Source organism: Odontomachus brunneus, unplaced genomic scaffold (assembly GCF_010583005.1).
Source record: "Odontomachus brunneus isolate Ranch 3 - 2012 unplaced genomic scaffold, Obru_v1 Obru_scaffold_011, whole genome shotgun sequence".
Lineage (NCBI taxonomy): Eukaryota > Metazoa > Arthropoda > Insecta > Hymenoptera > Formicidae > Odontomachus > Odontomachus brunneus.
Window position 1 is genome coordinate 1,465,767 of NW_022639461.1, and position 23,825 is coordinate 1,489,591.

At 36.2% G+C, this 23,825-nt stretch overlaps 4 protein-coding genes across 8 annotated transcripts; 2 read left to right on the forward strand and 2 right to left on the reverse strand.

The window, feature by feature from the left end:
- Positions 1-98: 98 nt before the first annotated feature.
- LOC116840772 (nucleolar protein 6) lies at positions 99-5,801 on the reverse strand. The gene is made up of 12 exons (XM_032807938.1): positions 5,541-5,801; positions 4,430-4,873; positions 3,880-4,351; positions 3,431-3,712; positions 3,078-3,351; positions 2,699-2,993; positions 2,390-2,614; positions 1,819-2,253; positions 1,554-1,714; positions 1,140-1,393; positions 600-1,009; positions 99-389 (listed from the first exon to the last, which is right to left on the reverse strand). The coding sequence occupies exons 1-12, from the start codon at positions 5,559-5,561 to the stop codon at positions 135-137; spliced, it is 3,528 nt and encodes a 1,175-aa protein (XP_032663829.1). The 5' UTR covers positions 5,562-5,801; the 3' UTR covers positions 99-134.
- A 535-nt stretch (positions 5,802-6,336) lies between these two features.
- LOC116840777 (eukaryotic translation elongation factor 1 epsilon-1) lies at positions 6,337-7,741 on the forward strand. Its single transcript, XM_032807946.1, has 4 exons — positions 6,337-6,630; positions 6,753-6,959; positions 7,036-7,131; positions 7,526-7,741. Exons 1-4 carry the CDS (start codon positions 6,544-6,546, stop codon positions 7,655-7,657), a joined length of 522 nt encoding a protein of 173 aa, XP_032663837.1. The 5' UTR covers positions 6,337-6,543; the 3' UTR covers positions 7,658-7,741.
- Positions 7,742-8,283: 542 nt separating this feature from the next.
- On the forward strand, positions 8,284-18,938 carry LOC116840684 (kinesin-like protein KIF21A). 4 transcript variants are annotated; one of them, XM_032807737.1, is made up of 17 exons: positions 8,284-8,817; positions 9,917-10,301; positions 10,619-11,065; positions 11,137-11,245; positions 11,339-11,542; positions 11,658-11,962; positions 12,040-12,274; positions 12,465-12,479; positions 12,550-13,451; positions 13,556-13,905; positions 14,101-14,289; positions 14,568-14,693; positions 15,841-16,009; positions 16,091-16,196; positions 16,272-16,826; positions 17,089-17,359; positions 18,243-18,938. In XM_032807737.1, exons 1-17 carry the CDS (start codon positions 8,783-8,785, stop codon positions 18,319-18,321), a joined length of 4,482 nt encoding a protein of 1,493 aa, XP_032663628.1. In that variant the 5' UTR covers positions 8,284-8,782; the 3' UTR covers positions 18,322-18,938. The 4 variants fall into 4 exon arrangements, with proteins under 4 accessions (XP_032663628.1, XP_032663629.1, XP_032663630.1 ...); XM_032807738.1 differs by lacking the exon at positions 18,243-18,938 and adding an exon at positions 17,576-18,084; XM_032807739.1 differs by lacking the exon at positions 12,465-12,479 and having other exon boundaries at positions 8,285-8,817.
- On the reverse strand, positions 18,697-22,881 carry LOC116840685 (bifunctional arginine demethylase and lysyl-hydroxylase PSR). 2 transcript variants are annotated; one of them, XM_032807741.1, is made up of 7 exons: positions 22,666-22,881; positions 21,708-21,898; positions 20,979-21,184; positions 19,986-20,268; positions 19,379-19,734; positions 18,973-19,205; positions 18,697-18,854 (listed from the first exon to the last, which is right to left on the reverse strand). In XM_032807741.1, the coding sequence occupies exons 2-7, from the start codon at positions 21,778-21,780 to the stop codon at positions 18,827-18,829; spliced, it is 1,179 nt and encodes a 392-aa protein (XP_032663632.1). In that variant the 5' UTR covers positions 21,781-21,898; positions 22,666-22,881; the 3' UTR covers positions 18,697-18,826. The 2 variants fall into 2 exon arrangements, with proteins under 2 accessions (XP_032663632.1, XP_032663633.1); XM_032807742.1 differs by lacking the exon at positions 22,666-22,881 and adding an exon at positions 21,466-21,591 and having other exon boundaries at positions 21,708-21,901.
- Between the last annotated feature and the right edge of the window lie 944 nt (positions 22,882-23,825).

Below are 23,825 nucleotides of genomic sequence, written 5' to 3' on the forward strand. Positions count from 1 at the left end.
ACAATAAACTACACCATATATCATTAATGATACATCAATGGTTAAGATCAATGGATCAAATTAATAAAAGATCAAATCAATCTTGGATTAATCCAAGATCAATCTTGGATTAATTTTAGATTAATATACATAGTTTATTCTGCCGTTGTCGAGGTAGCTTGGTCGCTCGATATCTGAATATCTTTTATAATATCTTTACCCAGAACGTAAAAGTCTTGAATCATCGCCGATACATTTAAAACGAGGTTATCGTCATCGTCAAGTTTTCTACAACCGGCTTCCGATACTTTGAATTGTTTACGTTCTAGAGCAGAGGGTTTCAACAAGACTCCTATTACTGCACCGCCATAAGTGTCGTGGAAAAATAAAGCATATTCGCCATAACCGTCCTGAAAATAAAATAGGAACAAATGTAAAATACAATAAACTTGGAAATATTTGGATACAGAAAATTTTGTCTAAATCATAATACAATTAGTTTATCTCTTTAAAGCGTGTATATTTGAATCGACGAGCATTGATATATAGCATTAATATAAGTTAACGGGATAAATAATTATTATTTATGAAGATGATTAATGATTCTTTAGGATACTAACCCTTAAATCCCTCAGAAAACATTGTACGGGATCAAAGTCTACGATTGGAATTTTTTGAAACGAATGTAGCTTGTAAGGATGTAGATCCACGATTGCTATATTGTTAGGTACATCAATTGCCTGGAGTCTTCGCGGATTCATAGCAGATTTTAGATATATCACACAGTCGTATTCCGACAATGGAGGACGGAACATTCGTTTTAAATCTTGTACGGTATTCTTGACCAACAGATCGTCGAATATTTTCAACGATTCCTTCGCTAGTACGCTTATACGGTACAAGATCAATTTCGAAGGCGCTGTTCTGGTCCATAGGGATTTCTGTTGATCGTAAGGAGTTGATATAAATAGTGGCGGTAATGAATTGCGAGCGGTACCAAATAGAGTCTCGACAGCGGAGATTTCTTCGTCTGAAATTTAATGCATTACATTAAAAGCAATGTCTTGAATGAGAACTATTGTATAATTATTAGTACACTATGAAAAATTCATGATTGTAATAAAAAACAGATTATTTGCCAATATCCCAAGAGTACTTACTAGTCATTTCGTCGTTAAAATTAACAATGATTGGATCAGTGTCCCAGGGTGCTCTTGCGACAAATTCCAGAAATCGTAAAAATATTACTTGCGGCACTTGAGATATTTTATATGGTTCTGGAATTAAATACATTGATGCCATAAGTAATTCAACCACGATATTTGGTATATGAGTATCGTCCAGTAGTTGCGCCGATAACCATCGTTTTGCTAAACAGCAGGCAGGACCAAACGATGGCTGTTGAGAATGCAACCTATTTAATGAGAAAGTATCATATTAAAAAATTACAATATACCATGACTTCATTCTCCTACATTCCATTCTTTATACTTAAATGAAAAATACATTCTTAACAACTTATATAAAATATTATATATCATTTGCTAATAATAATTACATTCGTTAATTCTTACCCATGCAAGGCACTACTCAGTCTTGGTAAATGGAACAACTTGTTCTCCAATTCAATGGATTCTTCATTGTCCCTATATTTTATAACTTCGTCTTCCTTGATTTTCTTGACTAAAGCAATTTCCTTTTGAATTGCCACTTTTAATCGGAAAATGAATCCATCCTAACGAAAATAGAAATATGTTCATAAGAAAAAAAAATATTATACTATTTATATTTCTTTATTACAGGTATATTTATAACATTTTATTAATATATCATACTTACTTGCATCACATCCATATAAGAGGGATTGGCTTGTACTTTTAATTTATGTTGTTGCCTGAGACATTCAGCGATTTGTATATGAAAGGCTGTCTTCATTTTTCTAATGGCTTCCAACTCATCAGGCCATTTTCCACTAGTCGACAATTGTAATATCGCTTCGATCGCGTGAACATACTCCGGACACTTTTTTATGTTTTTCTCAAATACGAAGCAATTTTTGCTTTCCTTGGTGACACTATTTATACTCCGATGAATGGTAGCAAGCGGTGGGAAAACCTCTGTGTATCGGAAAACTGGACTCAATCCTTGCACGCCGTTTATTGTCAGTGGCATATCACTTAGAGACATTAAATTTTGTTCCAAGTTGTTAAAAGCTTTCAAAACTTTTAACGTAGCTTCCTCGCCAGTGCCGTATGTAAAGTGCGTTATTTTGTACTACAAAGATCGGAAATATAAATCATGAATTATGGAAAATATAAAGTTAACAATAATTGAAGACTACGAGGAAACGTAATCGAATGAGTTAGTATATTTAACTGATATCTTTATTTTGATGTAACGATGAGATTACCTTATGTAACTTTAGAAAATCTTCTAGTTGATCCGCGAGGAACAAATACTGACGTTTGAAAATATTTAACTTTGTCTTTAACAAAAATATTATTATCTTTTTGCATATTACTCTCTTGTCGGAGAGAGTTTTACCCTTCGACCAAACTACGGCCTCACGAATTGTTCCGTCTTGAAATCTTCGCAATTCTGATTTAATTCCCCAGAATTTTTTGAAATCAACTGCCTGTAAAGTACAAATTATAAATATTAATATATTATTTTACTATCTCCCTCGTTTTAATTAAAATTATTTCAATTATTTGCTTACTTCAGGTAAATTGGCTTCAGGTCCTTTATCTACAATGTTAAAGGCAGTTTCAGGGTTCAATTCGAATCCAATTATGAGTTTTCCAGCACAGTTTGGTGTTTCTTCAGTGCATTCCCATTCTTTAGATTTATGCGGCAATATGCACAATTGATTAATTCTATGTCCTAGACCTTTTTGAAAAACGTCAACGAGCAACTTGATTATTTGACTGCGTTTGTCTGGTCCATAATTGATCTTATCATTAATGCTGGATTTATTATTGACTATTTTTTCTAAAATTGTACTATCCTGAAAACTATACGCACAAAAAACGGGTAAAATTATTAAAGTACATTTAACACTTATAAAAGTTTATGTAAAGTCTGTTTGTATAAATTACCATAAAATTTGATCAAACGCTTTGTAGAATGGTACACTTCGCATAAAAAGAACTTGGAAGCTGTTCACGTGTACATTATCCAAATGTTTCAGGGAAAGTTCTGCCTCCCTTTGCACCCACGAGAAAGTGCATTTAGATAAATTTGCTGCAAAATTGTGATATCCAGTGATATCAAGAAACACACAATCGTAGTAGTTGTGATAATGGGAAAGTTGTTTCTGGTTTTCTTTGTCCTTGCATATAGTGATTCCGTGTTCCCACCAATTTCCCTGGGCTATATGAAATAAATTCAATTATTATTTCAAAGAGAGTCATGTGAATAACGCAACTTATTTAACAGCTTCATGATATACCTAAAGAGATCCAAACATTCCGTATTATTTGATAACTACTCATAAATGTGTTAAGTTTTTTCACATTTAACAAATAAATCACAAACATGGTCATGATATGATCAGTAAAGCCATCGTAGTCTTTGTTCAATTCACGTTGGGTCAACCATATTTTTAACAAAATTATACCATCTCTCAAATTCGGATATTCCTTTATTATTTGCGCAACTTCGGAATTTGTACTCCTCATTACCAGGTCGCGTAGTATTAAAGAATTATAGTGTGGAGTTGGTAGTGGGGTTGCTATAACAGAATTTGATGTGGCATATGAGAAATTTTACTCTATATATATATATATATATATATATATATATATATATATATATATATATATATATATATAAATTATAATTGCATGATATTTTTTGTATTAATATTTTTGACAAAAATAATTGTAAAAGACAACTTACCGTCATCCAAAGACTCATTAAAATACCATTTTAATCTAACATTACTTTTCTCTGGCAAAAACTTATTCAACTTAAAACTTGTTTCCTGCGCAGATATGTGTATTATTATATCAATCTTTTTATTCAACTGTCCATTAGGCCGAAGCTTCAAGCAAGGTCTTAAATTGTCGCCGATAAACTTCTTACTTTCCGCGATATCAGTTCCTATATTCGATGTTACAAACGCCAGATATATTGCTTTCTTTTTAAAATATATGTAGTTTTGGTAATCCTGTTTTCGAAATAAAGCAGCTGGCATTTCAACCATTATGTCTACAGTGACAGTAGGACCGAGTATACATCCTGAGATATAAGATCCAACAACACTAATGTTAGATGGCTTCAAAAATTTGAAAACGCCCTTAGTTTCTTCCGGTACTCTTGGTACAGGGATACAAACGCCTAATTCATCTTCCAAATTGTTACTCATAATCTGAAATTAATTAGTTAAATAAATTATTTGATTCTACTGTATTATATTGTAAATATGTATATGAGTTATATTACTAACCGATATTTCTTCAGTTTCATCAATCGATTCAATTGCTCCTTTTAATTTTTCAAACCAAGTATTAAATAATACTTTATATTTATCTTTAAGTTTTACTTCACTAAGAATTTCTTCAATTTGAAGTCGGAATAGATTTGAATGAAATAAATTCTCTGTCTCTCTAAGCTGATTGAGTTCCTCAACTGTTGGTTGCTTATAAAGACTATTTTCAAATTTTTTCTTCTTTTTAGGAGCCACTTCAGTTATCTCATCCGTAACTTTCTTTCTCTTTTGGTTTTGTTTTAATGCAAGTAACTCAATTTCATGATTGTCAGATTCAGAATTTAGGTCTTCATTAGCAGACTCAGAATTTAGGTCTTCATTAGCACACTCAGAATTGTTTGAGTCATCTTCATTATTAATATCACAATCAAAACTGTGTTTATCATGTTTTCTCTTGTTCAACTAAAATCATTTAAATGTTATTAAATTCATCATTTCTCAGTAGATAAGAACAAGTATAAATTAATACATAATTAACTATAGTCTCAAGAAGATGCATTCTCCTATTCTCATAAAATTTTAATTGTGCACAAAACCTTTTTAAATATGTTTATTTTGAAATATTTTGGACAATTTCATCAAATTTTATTAGAATCAGGAACTTTTCAAAAGTATATTTCCTGAATAGTTTTAAATACTTCATTTGATTCTTATATTTTACGCGAATGGCACGCGTTCTTAAAATTGCAATTTTGATGAAACTTTTACATAGATTTCTAAAATTTCTAAAAAGAATTACTGTGATTAAGTATAATTCGACCACTCATTATGTTGTTAAATTTCAATCAAAATATACATGACGATCTATCGGGTCGTTCCTTCCTAATGAAGAGAAGTGAAATACTCGCGAAACGTCGAAATCAGATAAAGAATTCGCGTGGCTCAAATCCGGAAACCAAATCTATCTAACCAAGTTTCGACAAAAATTTCTTTAACATTTCTAGAAATTTAAGTGGAGATCATCAGGAGTTTGAAAATGGTATCTTTTTTGTTATTTGAAACTTAGGTTATAAATATTAATTTGTAGGTACTCAATAAGATTTCTGAATAATATTTAAGTTCTACATACCTTTAAATTAGAATTTTTCATTTTAACTTTACTGACTTTTATTATTTTATTTTATTTAATACAAAAGTAAACTTATATTTTCAATATATGCTGCTAAAGTACTGAAATCAACACGTGTACTCTCTTTCACGTGGTTCAGGCCTATCTCAACGGCTCTTTCCAATCAACACGTGTATCTCTCTCTCTCTCTTTCTCTCCCTGGTTGCGGGCCTGGGTACTATTCCGTTCCCGCATACCGACAGTTGTCGAATCGGTAGGCGTCGTTGCGCAGCTTTTTATACCGTGGAAAAACTGCGCAACGACACCTATCTGATCCGACAACTATCGGAACCACGGTAACGGAATAGCACTCCTGACTCGGTGGCCTTTTCACCATGTATTAAGTTGGAGTTTATGCTTAATAAGGATATATAAAGAATTCTATAGATTTAGTTTGGAGTTATTAAGGAATTCGAGAACCAATACATGTATCCTTCCGAATTGGTATACAGTCCTTCTCTCTAGAACCTTTCATCACTCAATACGTGTATAAATACCGGTATGGCTAATGTTATAGAGAATTCACACTGCGTCCGATGTACGACGTCCGATATCCAATAAAAGAATATCTTTATAATGGAGAATTGAATTCTCTATTAGAAAGCTGTTCTCCTATTGGATATCGAACGTCGTAGTCGCAATTGGCGCAGTGTGAATCTTCTCTATCCTTGACTGCGTTCAGATTCCACACCCGGGTGTATTCTATTACTAGAAGTGCTATAATATATGTAACATATACCATAGTGTTTCTAGTAATAGAGTGTACCTGGATGAAGAATCTGAACGCACCCCTTCGTGTGCCGCTCCTAACCTCTGTGAAAGTCTTTTAAATGCGTTCGATACTACCTTTAAATACAGAGTTGGAACTTTAATAAGGTTAAGTTATAACTTAATGTGGTAATATCACAATTTTTTATTTTATTCTGGTGGTGTCAGGACGACTATACATTTGCGATCGTTCGTCATGGTTTTGTGTAATATCGAGTGTGTAGAGAAAGTAGCGCAATATCTAGATGTTCCTTCGGGAAAATTAGAATTTTCTGACAAGAACGTGAGTGTTAATTTATTATATTAATCACTGCAAGATATATATTGCAGCATTAAAGATAAAAAAAATTAAATATAATAAATTTGTACCAAATATTCGATTTGTGTTCACAACGATCGTTTCAGATATTGCTTGCTTCAGGAAATGAAAAAAATTCACCACCTGTTCAAGGTTTCAACACAATTATACAAGCACTTGCGAAAAATTCAAAATATATCGATATAATCGGCAGGGAGAAAGAAACACAAGCTCGATCGCAACAGTGGCTAGAATATATTACAGTCTGTGTTAATCATGCAGATTTTCCCTTTAATGCCAAGAAAATATTGAATGTAATATTACAATATGTGACTATATATAAAGTATGTTGTATACACAGCAAAATGTCAATACATTCTTTGATTCTAGGAATTAAATACAGCTTTAATAGATGTCACGTATTTAGCTGGCACACAGAAAACCATCGCAGATATCACGCTGTACTATGCTCTTCATTCCATAATGGTAATAGCTATTTTAGACTTATAAGTTTCATAATTTAATTTTTGCACTAACAGGAGAACAAAGCAACTCTATGTTAATCAGAGAATCTATCATCTATTATTACAGTCAAGAATAAGTTCTGATCTATAATAGGTGTCTAATTCAATAATTTCGTTTTTTGCAAAAGGTATTCCCAATTTTGCCGAAAATCGTAATAATAAACTTAAAAATTACAAATTAGGAATTGCAATGTTTGGTAGTGCAAAAAACTCTTTTTGCTAAAATAATTATAGTTTTAGCCTTAGAATAAAAGGTTAAAAACTTACTATACCTACTGTAGGCTGGGGCTTATAAGATAATAATACTCATTGAACAATGTACACTAATAATTTTTTAATTTATTTTTCTTTTACAGAAAGAATTAAACCATCAAGAAAAGGCGCAATATGTTCATGTATCGAGGTGGTTCGACAATGTTCAACAAGAAGAAAAATTGAGACAAGAATTGGATTTAATTTCCTTTGATTTAATGCATATATTCCTATAATTAACTCAGAACGCTTCGCGTTTGAAACTTGCGATATTTCCTTTTTATGCAAAGTATGATGATTAAATTAATTTTAATGGTGTACATTTCTCTATTTCTCGTGATTGGACTTTACAAACTACACATCCGACATCTGATAAAAAAATATTTCTAGAAACAAAGATGTCGCTAGCTAGAGACCCTAGGGCGGCTAGCTAGAGATCCTTCGGAAACGTCACCCAAGTACCCATTACGTTGGAGTGAGCGAGATATAAGAGTGAGATAAAAAGAGAGGAAGAGTACTCGAGTGACGTTTCCGAACGCAGCCCAGAAGGCAAGTTCATCTATTGGGTGTTAAAAGAATGCGTGTGGATCTCCCATTATAGGAAGACGCAAAAGACCTACAATGATATCAAACAGATGTATAGGTTTACCATAATATCGTTTTTGAGGAAAATTTTACTGAAAATTCATAGTATATGTAACGTTGAAGTGCAAAATATTCGACATAATCCGCTTTATGCCCATATCAGACTATGGATTGAAAATTGCAGTTGGGCCAATCAGATATTTTAAATCTTGGCTTTGCTTTGTTTGATTGGTCCGATTGCAATCCTCATAGTCTGATTACGACATTACGTGCCCGTAATCGTGCTATATCGCGTTTCTTGTTTACTCTTGTTTCATTCAATGTATTGGCACGCGACACGGCTTATCTCAATGAGATCTATCACACGTACGAGTACCATTTCATAGAAATCATGCCGACATCGATAGAAAGGCACGCTCGAGACGTGTCTCTCAAGGTTCTCCCCCGTGCTGATATCCCGTGATTATTCAGTGACTGCTGCCGACGTTGCGGAACGCACAGGTGGATCGCTCGCGATCACTTTCCGTTACGAAAGATGCGCGGTTTCTCCCGCATCGCCTATGAGGAATGTCAGATTTTCACGGTCGTTGCATTCAAGTAACGCGTGCGCAGGCAAACGAGACATTGTGGACTTTGTCTTCGATTCAATCGTTGCGGTCGCGTCGACCGTTTGCCTTCAAGTCAATCGTTTTGGCCTAAATCTCAGCCTAATACACGAAAAAGAGGCCTGTTTCGCCTAACATCTCGCAGATCGACGCACTGCCGAACGTAACGAGATGGCGGATGATTCGAGCGTACGCGTCGCCGTACGGTAAGTACGAAAATGCCAGACCTCATTCAATTTTTGCTCCCATCTCTCGGTCCATGTCATCGTCTCAAATGACAGCTATGACTAGCCGCTGGCGAACGAGCAGTACGCTGCGGACCTTTTTGTCCATTTTTTTTTACCGTATTGCGGATATAATTCCGGGAGAGACATAAATTGCTTTCTCTGGTAAACGACTATTTTTTTACTCGATTTCTCGCCATTCCCTGATCATTTCTTCCTATGAAACACTGCATAATGAAACGCCTACAATGCGAACAAAATTGCAGATTTCGTGGGAAGAGCGAAATTAATTAGAGGAGATAGAGAAATAATGAGAGAAAATGATTTTCTTTCGCATGTTGTTTTCATACTTGATAGCAGACGAGCTTTTTGTTTATCACAATCGTTGAGACATATAAAAACGAAAAAAATTGCGGGAGAAAGTACAACTCGGAAGTGCGAAATTTTTCGTGTCGCATCGCGACGTAAGAAACTCGATTCGCACGAAATGCTACCAGTTCTACGTAACGTACTGCCGATCGCAAATACCGATCCTCGCATATCTCCTTTTATGACAAGTGCGTGGGCTTAATTACCATCCGCCTAAGAAACTTGCATCGTCAACTTCCGATTCTCAGATATACAATTGATCAATTATACTATCCGGAGAAATAGCACTTAAATAACAATAAATATAAAAATTATTTATTATAATTTTTTTTATAAGATATTTATAAGATTTATAAAATTTTTATAAGATTTTATAAGATAAGATTTATAAGATTTTTATAAGATTAATTTGTAAAATATTTTATATTTTATATGCTAGAATATCAAGCATTTAATTTTACAATGTTTATTTTATCTTATTTTATCTTAACGTTTTCACAAGCAAAATGACTAATTAAAAAAAAAATAAAAGTTTTATCCTAAAATAATATTTTTGAAAAATCAATTTTATTTGAGAATATTTGACGCTGGAATATTCTTCATTTACAAGTTAATTGTTTCTATCATATATGTACTGTCATTCATCTGGACTTTCACTTGTCATATTTTACCTCAACAATTTATCTATAACAATTTGTTTCCTTTTTTGCAGAATAAGGCCTCAAGTAGCTCGCGAGGTGATAGATATGTGCAGAATTTGTACCCAAGTACCTCAAGGGGAACCACAGGTTTTCCTCGGGCCTGATAAGGCTTTTACATACGATTATGTTTTTGACACTCAGTCAGATCAGAATACAATTTATGAGACATGTGTGAACCGTCTAGTGGAGGGTGCTTTGGATGGATACAACGCAACAGTTCTTGCCTACGGACAGACTGGCTCAGGCAAAACTTACACTATGGGCACTGGTTTCGATGTAGAAGTTGATGAAACTATAGTTGGAATCATACCCAGAGCTATCAACCATCTTTTCAATGGAATAGCAGATAAACAGGAACGTGCAAGGGAACGTGCACAGATGCCTCCAGAATTTAAGGTTTGTGCTTCATGTAGTAGACATTAATATACAGAGTTCTCTAGGAAACACAGATATACTTTTAGTGGCAGATCCTTTAGTTAAGTTAGGAGGTCACAATCAAATGTAACTTTAAGGCTTTTAGCATTATGTACCACTATGAAAAAAGATTAGAATTACACTTTATCTCAGATTAAAGTTATTTTAACGTAAAGTACATCTCTGGACCCCATCTGATCAAATAATAACGTTTTGAATTAGCTCCAAAATATCTGTCAATTTGTGTAACAAAGTTTGTCACAATCGATATGATGATAATGTATCCCTGCTTGTCGTAGGTCACAGCGCAATTTTTAGAATTATATAACGAAGATTTAAAAGATCTGTTGGAACCAGGAGGGCCAAGAGGAGGCGCCCGTATTCACGAAGATACAACGGGCAATATACACTTAGCCGGAGTGGAACCGCGTGTCGTAACTAGCCCTGAACAAGCATTGGAGTATCTTCGATTGGGTGCGTTATCACGCACAACAGGATCTACGCAAATGAATACGCAATCCTCAAGATCGCACGCTATATTTACGTTATACATCAAACAACAAAGATGCATCAAAGTCGAGGATCCGGACGCGGATGTCGACACGAGCGGTACCGAATTGCCGAACGAATTCGAAGTGTTAACTGCGAAGTTTCATTTCGTCGACTTGGCCGGTTCGGAAAGATTAAAGAGAACGGGCGCTACCGGAGACAGAGCGAAAGAGGGCATTTCTATAAACTGTGGATTGGTAAGGATAAACTTTTCGGGAGAAGGAAGAGCAAGGAGTCGACCGTCTGATGACATGAATCTTTTTCGTAGTTGGCATTAGGTAATGTCATTTCTGCTCTGGGTGACAAAACGAAGAAAGCCTTGCATATACCGTACAGAGATTCGAAGTTGACCAGATTACTCCAAGATTCTCTTGGAGGTAAAGTTTTGAATAAAGTTGCGACAGAAATTTCGAGATACAAAGCGTTAGAAGTGCAATAAATTAAATATTATGACGAATTTTGCGTTGCAGGAAATAGTCAAACTGTCATGATAGCGTGCGTATCACCAAGTGATAGAGATTTTATGGAAACACTAAGCACTTTAAAATACGCGAACCGAGCGAGAAACATAAAGAACAAAGTTACTATTAATCAGGATAAGAGCTCGAGAACGATCGCTTCGCTTCGTCGTGAAATTCAGCAGCTTCAATTAGAATTGTTAGAGTATAGACAAGGTACGTTTCATCAGGGTACATTATACATCTCGATTTCACATGAATAATATTTTCTTATTGGTTTTTATCTTATTATTTTATCTTATTTAATTTCGTATCTTTGCGCTTCCCTTAGGCAAGAGGGTCGTCGGTGAAGACGGTGTTAACGACGCGTGGCACGAAAATCAAATGTTAAACAGCGAATTGCAAAGTCTTCGGACTAGGGTGAAAGCACTTTCGGAAACGGTGGAGGCATTAACCGCTAAGAATGTTCTTTTGCTAGCGGAGAAAGCAGCAGGTCACTGGATGGCAGCGTCGAGCGGAGGTGACGAGCAGGTGACTAGTTTGGTGCAGGGCTATGTTCAAGAGATAGAAGAGCTAAGGGCTCGTTTATTGGAAGCGGAAGCTATGTATCAGCAATTAAAAAAGAGGCAGATGCAGGTAATGTGTCGAATTTTAATATGAAAAGTCGTAACAAACTTGATAACTTCGAGTTATTATGATAAAATATCATTCAGGTTAATGCGGCGAATCCATACGGAGATAGTTCATTTCATTCTGACTCCGCAACCGTATTGGTCGATGCTAAGAAGGATCTCGAGAAAGAAATTGAAACGTGGAAAGCCTTGAAGGAACAGTACGGCCAGAGTAACGTTAGTGTTAAGGCAGTGGACGAAGGAGAAATCGACGATACGGAAAATGCGCAGGATTCTGTAAGCGAAGATGATTCCGATGACGATTCCGATCGTAAAGGTACGCTTAGATACACAGCGTTATCTTATAGATATAGTATAATAAAACAAAGTATTTGCACATTTTATACTTCTTGGAAGAAATCCGCATGAGGAAAGATCTTGCACAGTATTTCTATCGGGATGTATTTTGTTATCATTTATATTAAAATGTTATGTGAAAGTATATTATAGCGACTTCTTTCTTTCAGATTTCAAGACGCGAGGTATTCATCTACTTGTTCACGCGTGTGCTTTAAAAACTGTGTCTTTGTTACATTGTACATTATTTTACAGAAGAAGACGAAGAGGAAGCAGCCATGGGTCGTGAATTGGAAGCGTTAACGTCCGATATTGATGTCAAGCAACGCTTAATACAAGAGCTCGAACTCTCTCAAAGACGTTTGCAAACTATGAAGCAACATTATGAGGATAAGCTGGCACAATTGCAAGCTCGCATCAGAGATACGCAAGAGGAAAGAGATAAAGTATTGATGTCTTTGCAACAACAACCCGCACCGCCTACCGAGAAAGTGAAGAAATTGCGCGACGAATACGAGAAGAAGCTTTCTAATATGCAGAAAGAGATGCGACTTCTGCAATCTGCTAAAAAGGAGCACGCGAGATTATTGAAGAATCAGTCACAGAGTGAAAATAGATTGAGAGGCCTGAGGAACGAGCTTTCGGAGATGAAGAGAGCGAAAGTGAAACTTCTTAATAAAATGCGAGAAGAAGCACAACGACACAAGGAAAATGAGCTAAGACGTAATCGAGAAATAGCACAATTACGTAAGGAAAGTCGCAGAAATGCAAATGTGATCAGAACTCTGGAAGCCGACAAGAGGATGAAGGAAGTTGTGCTCAGACGTAAGCAAGAGGAGGTAACGGCACTACGAAGAAGAGACAGAGGCTTGAGTCAGAAAGCCGCTGGTCGCACACCGGCTAAACCGATTAATCCCAAGGCACTAAAGCAAAGGTGGCAGACGTTCGAGAGGACGATCGCTAAGCAAGCACTGGCGAAACAAGCCGCCGCAGAAACAGAAAGAGAAATGGAAAGATTGCTTCAAGAAAGGGAAGAATTGGGAAGAGATCTGGAGAAGCTTCAGAAGCATAGGAACGTTATTGCCAATTCCAGAGGCGACACCACGGACATTGACGAAGAGATCGATAATGTGAAGAGTAAAATCAGTTATTTACAGGTAATAATTATCATAATTAGTAATAATTTTGTATGATTCAGCGAGTCTCTCTAATGGTTCAATGATTGTTCTTATCTTCATTACTAACGCGTAAAATATTGCAGGACAGTATTTCAGAGTGCCAACGGGACATGGTTGAGATGGGCGATGGTGAAGCGGAAGGTGAACCCGGTGTTGAAGCGCTCATCTCCACCATTCGAACAGTGGATGAGGCGCAGTACTTATTGCAACGGATGCTCGCATTTACCGTGGAGCAGAGCTGCGTGGCCGCACAAAAGCAGCTCGAAGTACGAGATATGGAGTCACGGCTCAATCAAGTTGCACAAGAAAGCGACGTACAGCATCAGTTGCTGGAGCACGTATTACGCGACAGAGACCTTTTATCGCTCACGAACAATCATAATAATGCATTAGCTTACAGCCCAGCCAGTTCAAGAAGCTCCTCTCCTGATAAGTAAGTCGAACAGCGATATTGCATATTTTTAAGTGTATTTCATATTTTAAATTCCCTTTTCAAAGTGTAACATTATATTTGGAAGTATATACGTAAAAATGTTGATTCTAACATTTTCGTATGGACAAATTGCATTTCTTTTCTCTTTTTCCGTTTATGGAAGGACTAAGGTTTTAATTGTATTTTATATAACAGCGAAAGTTATGGCCAAATTATACTCGGTGAAGAGAAACAGCGTAATAGTAAGGTCAGAAGAAGAACGACGCAACCGCAAGAACTTCTTTACGGTATACACGCTAGTCCAGAAAATCTAAAAGCGGACGATCAGAATCAAAATCATAACCATCCTCTTACAAGGGTTCCTAGTGCACCAGGTAGCCTGAAGTAAGTATATGGACATCTCAATTTATTGTTTTATTAATATTTAGAGATATAACGTGAAAGGGACATGCGGAAAGAAACTATCACCTCCTTAATTGTGCTGTGATTTATTTAGCACATTGTACACAATAATTGTAAAAGATAAGTGAAAAAGATAAGTGAATATCCATTTCTTTAGTTTTTAATCATGAAAATTTCAAAACTTGCAAACATTTTGAAATATTATATGTATTACCTACCTGATTACCTAATATTTTAACATAAATTTTGTATATTCACAGAGGTCTGGTATTAACGAGGAATCAATACGGTGGCACTGTGACTGGTGGATCGCCAACTTTGACTCGTCGCGACAGTACATCACCCAGAGCTCTGCGACGACCAATACATCCAGGTGGAGGCTCCATGTGAGTGATTATCCTGCAGCACATCCTTGTTCTTGTATTCTTTGCATACATCTGTCTTGATTTCCTACTCCATGCACTATTGACTACTTTGTTTCCCTGAGATGAATTTCATTTTGTTGATTTTGTCTGAGAAACGGGAATCAAGTGCAAGTATTTCGTGCCTATAAGAATATTAATAATGTTTAATACTTAATATTTTATATCTCTCTCTCACTTAGTGTGATATATACACACATTGGAGCAAATGTAAGCACGAAATGGAGCAGGTCTCATAAAAGGGTCTCATGAACAAGTTTAATGTAGGAATTATTGTTGTAACATACGCGCACACCTATGCACACACACAAACAAATACGTTATATTACAAAGAATATTTATTATGTTACTCTATGTGTACAAAATATTTCTAAGTTTTATATGTTTGTATAAAAAATAAGACGTTCTTCGCGATAAATTTCTAAGTATTACATATTGTAAAATAGGACTTTTATACGTCAATATGTATAGCGTGTTCTACACATCTTACTTTCGTATGATACGTTGCTTTCAAACGACATCTTTGAAGAAACATCTGGGTTTATATATGTTTAAAGATAAGTATTTTAATTTATGCAGTGTAATATACACTCATTATGGCGAAGGAGTACCTAATAACACGTAATATTTATTGTTTGATCCACTTATACAATTTACACGTGTTGTTAACAATTGCAATAAGGAGAGATTAATTTATACAAGATATTTCTTGGATAAATCTCATTAATATATTAGATAGATTTAAGAATTGTTTTTCTCTGTAACATAAGTTAAAAGAAATAAATGGCAAAATTTGAAAAGTAAGAAGCGACAGTACAGATAGCTAATGGAAGAATCTCCTTGACGCGACGTTCCGTTTCTAATTTATATAGATTTCTGAATACGAAATTTGCATTTGATAACGGCTGGAACTGATTGCGCTTGATTGTGTACTACTCTCCATTTCCCGTATGCGTGTAATCTTATGCGGGCAAAACTAAATTAACATAACGTCCCGCTGTTCTCCTCGCACATGCATGTTTAGTATGATTTTTAAGTCGGCATGTGATAATCTGGATTAGCGAAATGCCGGCTAACTAACACGCTAACATGTAACAAACACACCTACCAGGGAGCAGGTAGCGCACACGGATATATCGTCACCTCCTGGATCTCCAACTACCTACAGGCGGTTCAATAGCCGCGAAGAAAACGTTTTTTCGAGACTAACCGCGAGTAGACAACCGATCGCGTCTGAACCACAGCCAATGAAAGGAATTATCTCGCAGTATCAGGGCAAGGTAGGTGTGAACGTTAGACCGCGAGTTGCCCAGATTTTTTTTTTGAGCGAGTAAAGCATAAAAATGTGATTTTTCCACTAGGCGCAACCACGGGCCATTTTACAGTGTTCCCACATAGCCGAAGGACACAGCAAAGCCGTCCTTACCGTGTGTGTAACGACGGATTTACTCTTTAGCGGTTCGAAAGGTAACGCGAAGAAGAGCGAGCGATGAAGGACTCTGCGTAGAATAATTGCGATTAATTCTCAGTGTGAATTTTCAGATCGTACTGTGAAAGTGTGGGACTTGGAGACAGGAATCGAGAGTCTGACTCTGAGTGGTCATCCCAATAACGTCGTTGCCGTCAGATATTCTGCCGTTAATCAGCTCCTGTTCAGCGTATCCGCGGCGTACGTTAAAGTCTGGGATCTGAGAGCCGGTAACAACTGTATAAAGACGTTACTTTCCTCCGGTCAGACTCAAAGCGGCCCCATCGCATTGTCGACTCCGTCTAGAACGCTTCAACTACCCGTGGGCGAAACGACGATCAACGATCTGGTGCTCAGTTTAGATGAACAGGAGTTGTACACGGCGTCCAGCGATAAAGTGAGAATATGGGATTTACGTAAACTGACTTATACCGGTAGATTAAGCACGCCGCATACAGCGGCGGTCATGTGCCTGACCGTCGCCGAAGACGGTCGAGTGATAGCCGGCAGTAAGGATCATCTGATATCGCTCGCTGAGGCAAATGCGTCCGGGCCGTCTGTTAGTTTAGCGCCGCCACACTATGACGGAGTGGAATGTCTCGCTACAATCGGTTCTACGCTATTTTCCGGTACGTCTACATACGTATTAAAATGCAGATTTCTCTCTATCTCTACCGTATATAACACGATAGTTATTTTATAAAATTGTACGAGTTATTTGATAAATTTGTGGAAATCTCAGTATGTGTGTGAAGCTGAATATTCTTAAAGCTGTTTTTTGAAATTTGTTTCTTTAATTGAATTTGTTTCTTTAATTGAAGTATTTCAAAAAGATTTTTAATTGCTCGATTATGTCGTAAATCGCTTATTTATAGTCAATTCGCTTTTCAGGCTCTAGAGATATGTGTATCAAGCGATGGGATCTGAATAAAATGGAACTAGTTCAATCTCTAAATAACGCGCACAAGGACTGGATTTTGGGATTGTGCACAGTAAATAACGGTTCCGTCATGGTCTCCGGATGTCGCGGTGGTGTGTTGAAGGCATGGTCCGTTCCTAAGGATCATTCGGGGGAATGCACGCCCATCGGCGAAGTGCGGGCGCATGCCTCCGCCATCAACGCCGTCGCAACCAATCAGCAGCACATATTCACAGCAAGCAAGTGAGTAACATGAATACAAATTCTCGACGGTTTCTCACGCAGCGCTACGCTCAAAATAATAGATATGCAACGGTGCGCGGCGATGGTTGTTCATAGACGGAGCCAATAGACGTGAATTATTTAGCGTAAATCGTGTTAGACACTATGCATATTTGGGTTCAATAGCCCGCTGTGATATTTTAGGCAAAATGTAACTGTCTCGGATATTGATTTCAGCTCTGGAGAGGTGAAGCTGTGGCGTATCCCCGATTCTTCATTATCTATGTCTATCTCCACAGTTTCCCTTTAATTTTATTTGCTTTTTGCTTGTGCGTCTCACTGTTATGCGTCTATCTCGTATTTTTGTGGTGATGCGCATGCTTACCTACAGTTCAAACCATGTCTTTTTACACATAACATGGCAGTTAAGGCTGCATTATCTGTTATTTCTATGACATATACATAAAATGTTATTATACATTTGATCATTTTTTTAATGCACTACCCAATGCTTAGAGTGCCGAATGAAAGTGAACGCGAGTAAAGTTTGTGCCGACATGTTTACGTTTGCACTTTGTCTGTGAATTCGTGTGACTTTTAATCACAGGAACCTTAGCCGTCTTAAAGATTGAACATATTATGTTATGAGAGGATCGAATTTAACATACACCAAATTTCTCATATATCTCTAACTTCATACACATTTTTTACGATTATTGGTATAGAACCATTCCTTTTCCAGCCAATAAATCAAAATTACACATAAGAAAATAATCACTTACATGACGACTGTATGTCTATTAGCTTAATGTTGTATAAACGTTTAATTTATATATATGTTATTATTTGCTTCTATGTTGTTTACTCCAATTTGGTGCTTTGCATGGTCATGGTCGATACGAAGTGACGGAACTGTGAGATTGTGGAACTACAGTAAACGAGAAGCAAGGACCTTCCAGAGGAGCAACTCGCTGAAAAGCTAATGCCTATGTATCGTATGCTACGTGATAAATTGTGTTATTTAACTTTCAATTATATATGGTTTTAACTTAATCTAAATGATAATGCACCTGATCCATCCACTATTAGTTTCGTATTGTATATTAATATTTTAGTATTATTGGGGATATATACTTGCTAAAGCGGTTTTATATCGGTTGACTCTATGTCGTGAAAAAAATAGATATTAAAAGATATGATAGCGATAAAACGTACAGAGCAAATATGTCTGTTATTTAGCAAAGTGATTGAATTACAAATGTTAAAGCAGCTTGACTGGAGTAGGAATTACGTGCATTATCATAAAACGCCTAAATGCAGAATTTGGATAAGATTTTATCCAAAAGAAAGAAAAACTATGTTATCTAATATTTATTTTATTATTAACATAAAGATAATTATAATATTTATTCTTACAAACAATAAGTATGTAAGGTGATTAATACTGTACAGTTTGAGGTCATTGTAGGTTCCAAATACTGGATATTGTCAGGGTTGGCTGTTAGTCAATTTTCTTCTGAAAATTTTAACAGTATTATGCGCCTTAATTATGTTCATAATTGCTACGACAAATAAATCAGTTGTATACGAAAAAAAAGTACGAGGAGAACTCTAATGTAAATTTTTACACATACCTCTTTTTCTTTTTATGCGTGGTAAGTGATTCTTGACCGCTATCGTCTTCGCTGTTTTCGGATTGACTACTACTGCTACTACTTGAAGAGCTACTTGAGGATCCGCTCGAAGAGTCACTGGCAACACCGGTATCTTCTTTTACGTCTATAGTGTCCGTTAACGCTGCCAGTGTAGGCTCTTTATCCCTGAGTACCTTTAACCATTTTCGCGATAGTTTCGGTCTCCCTCGTACCTGTTTGTAACGATTATGTTACAATTTGCAAATTTTGCTTCTTTTCGCTGTACAGGAGAATCTAAATACTCTCGCATATTTTATTCTCTCCACACACTTATTATATATACTATATAATTATATTTACGATCATCTCAGAGATAATGATGTTATATTTTGTGCCTCAATCTTACCGTTTTATGCCAAACTACTGGAAAGTTGGTTCGCGAACAGAAATTCTGTGTAACTGCTATAGTTTCATCAAGATTTAAAACAATATGCCACCAACCGCCGGGGATAAAAACGGTTTCGCCGGGAGCCTGCAGAATTTCTATCGGGCGACAATCTTGTGGCCATGTAGGTAACTTTGTTCGTGGATAGACAACGGAAAACCAAGTAATAGCTTCGTCTCTCTGTTTGCCACCCTCGGCTGCAGATACCTTGAGAAGTTCGCGAGGTGTATGCGTCGGAAATAAACACCAACGTTTGTGACCGGAAATCAATGCATTCCATGCACTGGTACCTAATGGATCTATATGTATTCCTGTACCTGCGAATACAATTTGCGAATATTTGATGGAAATCTTACATAGATGTAATATTATTCCGTTACAAATCATTAAGACCTTGGTTGTCTTGGTGATTAGTACATGCCATGGAAGTTTATCAATCACTTTAAAACATCCTGATTTCATGATCTCTTATTGCATTATCTAATAATTCACAAAGATGTTACAGCTATCTTTCTGATATATTTAACATTCATTATGAATGTTGTTATACACTAGAGAATATATTTACCTGACCTAGCAGGTCCCATAACAAACCATCGATATGGTGGTCTTCGGTGTTCCCCAGCATAGTGAAAAAGATCATCCCGAAAGTATTTTGGAATTACATAATCTTCTAGCAATTTCTTTCGTCTTGGATGCTCACCAAATGAACTGTCAAAAATGTATAAGGGAGAATCGTCATCATTATGTAGCATATAACGCACATAATACTTCATCTTCATTTTTACACTGTATCCTTCATTATCTTCGCCGCATTTAAACTTTTGATTCCGATATTTCTTGGCTAATTTCTAGAACAGAAAAAGATTATTGTATGGCTTGATCTCGAAATGGATACTAATTTTTATATATGTCAAAATCAGAGTTGAAAAGGGACACATTACTTGTTATGCTGTTACCATTACTTTTTTCAATTCAAAAACATTAATTTTTTTTATTAATAACAACAATAATAACAAGTTGAATAGTTATTTTTATAGTTACTTTACATATGATAGAGTCTATTAGATGTTCCAAAGCATTCTAACTATATAATAACATCTAGTAACAACTATATAATATCATTAAACCATATATAAAAAAAATTATATTTTGAAGCACTAAGCATGTTTATTTTAATTAAACTGATACTGCATTAGAACTTTGTTTCTTTTCCTTTCAAAGCTAGGTTATATACTTGTTTTGCTCTAACAACAAAAAAGTGTAATCTAGTTTGATTAAGAAAGCAGATCTACTTATTTGTTAAACATAAAAAAACATGTATATGGAAAAAGTAATAAGTAATATAAAGCTTTTCAAAATTTGCTGAAGAAAAGAAATAGAAATTGTAATGATTCGTTACTTCTTAAATAATGATAAGGGTAAAAAGGGTTACTTCTCAAAACAAGTAAAAAAGATATTTTTAAAAAACATTTTTCTGAAAATTTTTAAAATAAAAATGAGTTATTTTTTAACAATTTTCCCAACTCCAATCACACAAAAACATAATACAAAAAATAACCTCTATAGTCCACTTGTACTGGGCTTTCCAGCCATTTTGAACACCTCGTATTATCACAGGCTTGTAAGGTTTTTCAAATCTTTCTATAAAATCGTCCATAGTCGTGTCGGATTCATCGATTCGTTCGGCATTATCTTGAAATTCCCAAAATGCTTGAAAATTCTTACTGTAACCATGCTGACTCCATGCTACTTTATCTGCCAACTCTACAAGTACATGATACATTATCGAGTTTAGATAACGCTCTCGATTATTACTTAAATTAGCTGAAGAAGATTTTGCATATATAATATTATAATAATATAAATATGACGCGAATATATATTTCCAGTATATATATATATATATATATATATATATATATATTATATACATATATGTATGTATATGTTCCTATTGGAACCATACTCGAGGCACATACGTCGAATTAAGTTAGCGAACGGCTGGAAACGGTAAATGGATTAAGATTATCGTAAAATCGAATTACATCATCGTCGTCCAAGATCAAGAGGCGGGTACACGATAGCTCCTTCTCGTTCTTCTTCGAAACGATCATACGGAGTCCGGTGAATGACAAGATTGTTACGATATGCTAAGCACGAGCTTGTTTTGGCTGCGTATAATGGATAAATGAGATTCTACAGAAGCCGAAGGAAGGCGATATCGATGCGTGACCTTGTGTCGTTTTACACAATATAGGTTATAAATTACAAATTCCATTTTTACTACCTGGTCGGGCCTTCTTTTTCACTTCCTTGATCCTCTTCCTCGCGCGATGATCCAATTTCAATTCATCCGTCATGACTACGCGTCGTATTGTCTTATTTAATCTACTCCGGGAATATGTATTTACAGCTTACGATACAGACACTTTCGCTGGACATCGCTCAACAACTATGAACGGTGAGAAATTGGGACTACTGGAGAAAAACGTTATTTATATTCTTTATGATCATTGAGACAAAATGTTATAGAACCACAACCTTAACTAAACTCCCGCGTACGTTGAACCGCGACACCGCTCTCGTTTCCATTACGTAGTCAATGGCTAAATTCAGAACTGCGTTCCAAAATTCTACTCAGTGGGTACAGTACATTTATGCCCAATTTCTTCACCTCCGATTAACTTTATCTGTCGGATAAATGTCAACCGTGATTGGTTAATCTTGCCAACCATAAATATGATTGATCAATTTCAATAGAATAACTGGCAGATAAAGTTAACCGGAGGTGAAGAAATTTGGCATTAATTGACCAATCATGATAAAAAAAATCCTAGTTATCTTTGTTTTTATTGGTCAATTAAATGCTACTCTACCCTTCAAGTAGAGTTTTGGAACGCAGCTCACGGAAACGGCGGTTGAGGTGGTTGTTCCAAATTCTTGATCAATTAATTGATAGCTAAATTATATCTTCGTTTTTTCTTCAAATTGGACAAAGGTAGACAATAATTTAACTGTTAGGTGGCTTATCAAGAAGTTGGTTACAATCAGCCCTAAGTGATGTTTTTTATATACAGGACGCGGAAATACCTGCCGTGCGGCAAGAAATGACGCAATAGCAAATAAACTTGCAACTCTTATGAAAAAACGGCATGTTAATCGGCTACCGCGTTGTTTCTTGCAATGCGGTAAGCGTTCCCGTGTTCTGGAATACTCTCGAAAATGTAACGTGGATATTCTCTCACTTTTTATTTCACTCTTGTATCTCTCTCCAAAATATCAGTTCCAATGCAGCAGGTCTTTCTCTCTCTCTTTTTTATTTCAGACCTATCTCAGTAGTCCTTTCACCACACTTATTAGTTAAAGATGATTATTAATATTTCCCGAAAATAATTCCGAAGATTGTTTCCAAAAAAATCCTAGATTACGTCCGAAGGTTCAAACATGTCTTTACGCCACAGCGGTTAGGCCGGAACTTCAACGCAGCAGGTCCTTCCTTCCTTCAATATATGGCTTCCGGTAATTTAATACTCAACGCCATTTGCATCAACGCAGCAGGTGCACTCAGGAATAAAGGACTTATGGCTCCTGCACACAGGACGCGGTAATGCTTACCGCGCGGCGGAAGTTCGCGCGACAGCCAATCAATATTTGTTTTTCCGTGAGAGCTATAAGGTTATTACGGGATGCAGCATATTGATTGGCTGTCGCACGAACTTCCGTCGCGCGGCAAGTGTTGTTGCGTCCTATGGGCAGGAGCCATTAGTTTGTGTGAATCCTGCATAAAGGCCTTTGTACGTAGAAAAATTTTAATCGTAAGGGGTACCGCACACGATTGACATAACAGGGCCCTTCTTGAAATAATGGTGTATACGTAAGTTTTACTGCGCAGGTTTAATCATACCATAAAATAGCTGCGCAATGAAAATTATGTATACGTAAAAATTTCAAGAATAGGGGCCCAGTAACGTAAAACGTACCGTAAAAACGGACCAATTACAATCAAGAGGCCTGTTCTTTGTAGCTGCATTGCTGAACTGGTGCAATATATTGAAGTGAGACAAATATACGTTTTCTCACTCTAACTTATTGCACTAGTTCAGCAGTGCAGCTATAAAGAACAGACTTATTTATTCATAAAAATGGCGATCTTATGGCTCCTGCACACAGGACGCAGTAATGCTTGCCGTGCGACAGCCAAGCAATATGTTGTTTTTCCGTAATGGCTCTCGCAGACCAGTGCGATGCGCGACACGATACACGATATGCGACGAGCGATATCTAATGAGCGTATTGGTATTCCGGAAAAGCTGTACGCTCATTGGATATCGCGCATCGCATATCGCGTGTTGCGTCGCAAATTGCGCTGGTTGCGAGAGCCATAAGAGCTAGAAGGTTATTACAG

What these genes read in the sequence shown, in the direction of transcription:
- LOC116840772 (XM_032807938.1), bottom strand. Translation starts at nt 5,561, where the DNA reads ATGAAAAATTCTAATTTAAAG. An exon ending in TAATGAGTCTTTGGATGACG is followed by an intron (nt 3,713 to 3,879) that starts GTAAGTTGTCTT and finishes ATTCTGTTATAG; the next exon opens with CAACCCCACTACCAACTCCA. An exon ending in CTTATATGGATGTGATGCAA is followed by an intron (nt 1,715 to 1,818) that starts GTAAGTATGATA and finishes TATTTTCGTTAG; the next exon opens with GATGGATTCATTTTCCGATT.
- LOC116840777 (XM_032807946.1), top strand. Translation starts at nt 6,544, where the DNA reads ATGGTTTTGTGTAATATCGAGTGTGTAGAGAAAGTAGCGCAATATCTA. An exon ending in TAGAATTTTCTGACAAGAAC is followed by an intron (nt 6,631 to 6,752) that starts GTGAGTGTTAAT and finishes CGATCGTTTCAG; the next exon opens with ATATTGCTTGCTTCAGGAAA. An exon ending in ATGCCAAGAAAATATTGAAT is followed by an intron (nt 6,960 to 7,035) that starts GTAATATTACAA and finishes CTTTGATTCTAG; the next exon opens with GAATTAAATACAGCTTTAAT.
- LOC116840684 (XM_032807737.1), top strand. Translation starts at nt 8,783, where the DNA reads ATGGCGGATGATTCGAGCGTACGCGTCGCCGTACG. An exon ending in TAAAAAAGAGGCAGATGCAG is followed by an intron (nt 11,963 to 12,039) that starts GTAATGTGTCGA and finishes AATATCATTCAG; the next exon opens with GTTAATGCGGCGAATCCATA. An exon ending in AGTGCACCAGGTAGCCTGAA is followed by an intron (nt 14,290 to 14,567) that starts GTAAGTATATGG and finishes GTATATTCACAG; the next exon opens with AGGTCTGGTATTAACGAGGA.
- LOC116840685 (XM_032807741.1), bottom strand. Translation starts at nt 21,780, where the DNA reads ATGACGGATGAATTGAAATTGGATCATCGCGCGAGGAAGAGGATCAAG. An exon ending in TATGGGACCTGCTAGGTCAG is followed by an intron (nt 19,735 to 19,985) that starts GTAAATATATTC and finishes TTGTATTCGCAG; the next exon opens with GTACAGGAATACATATAGAT. An exon ending in ACGCATAAAAAGAAAAAGAG is followed by an intron (nt 18,855 to 18,972) that starts GTATGTGTAAAA and finishes TAAAATTTTCAG; the next exon opens with AAGAAAATTGACTAACAGCC.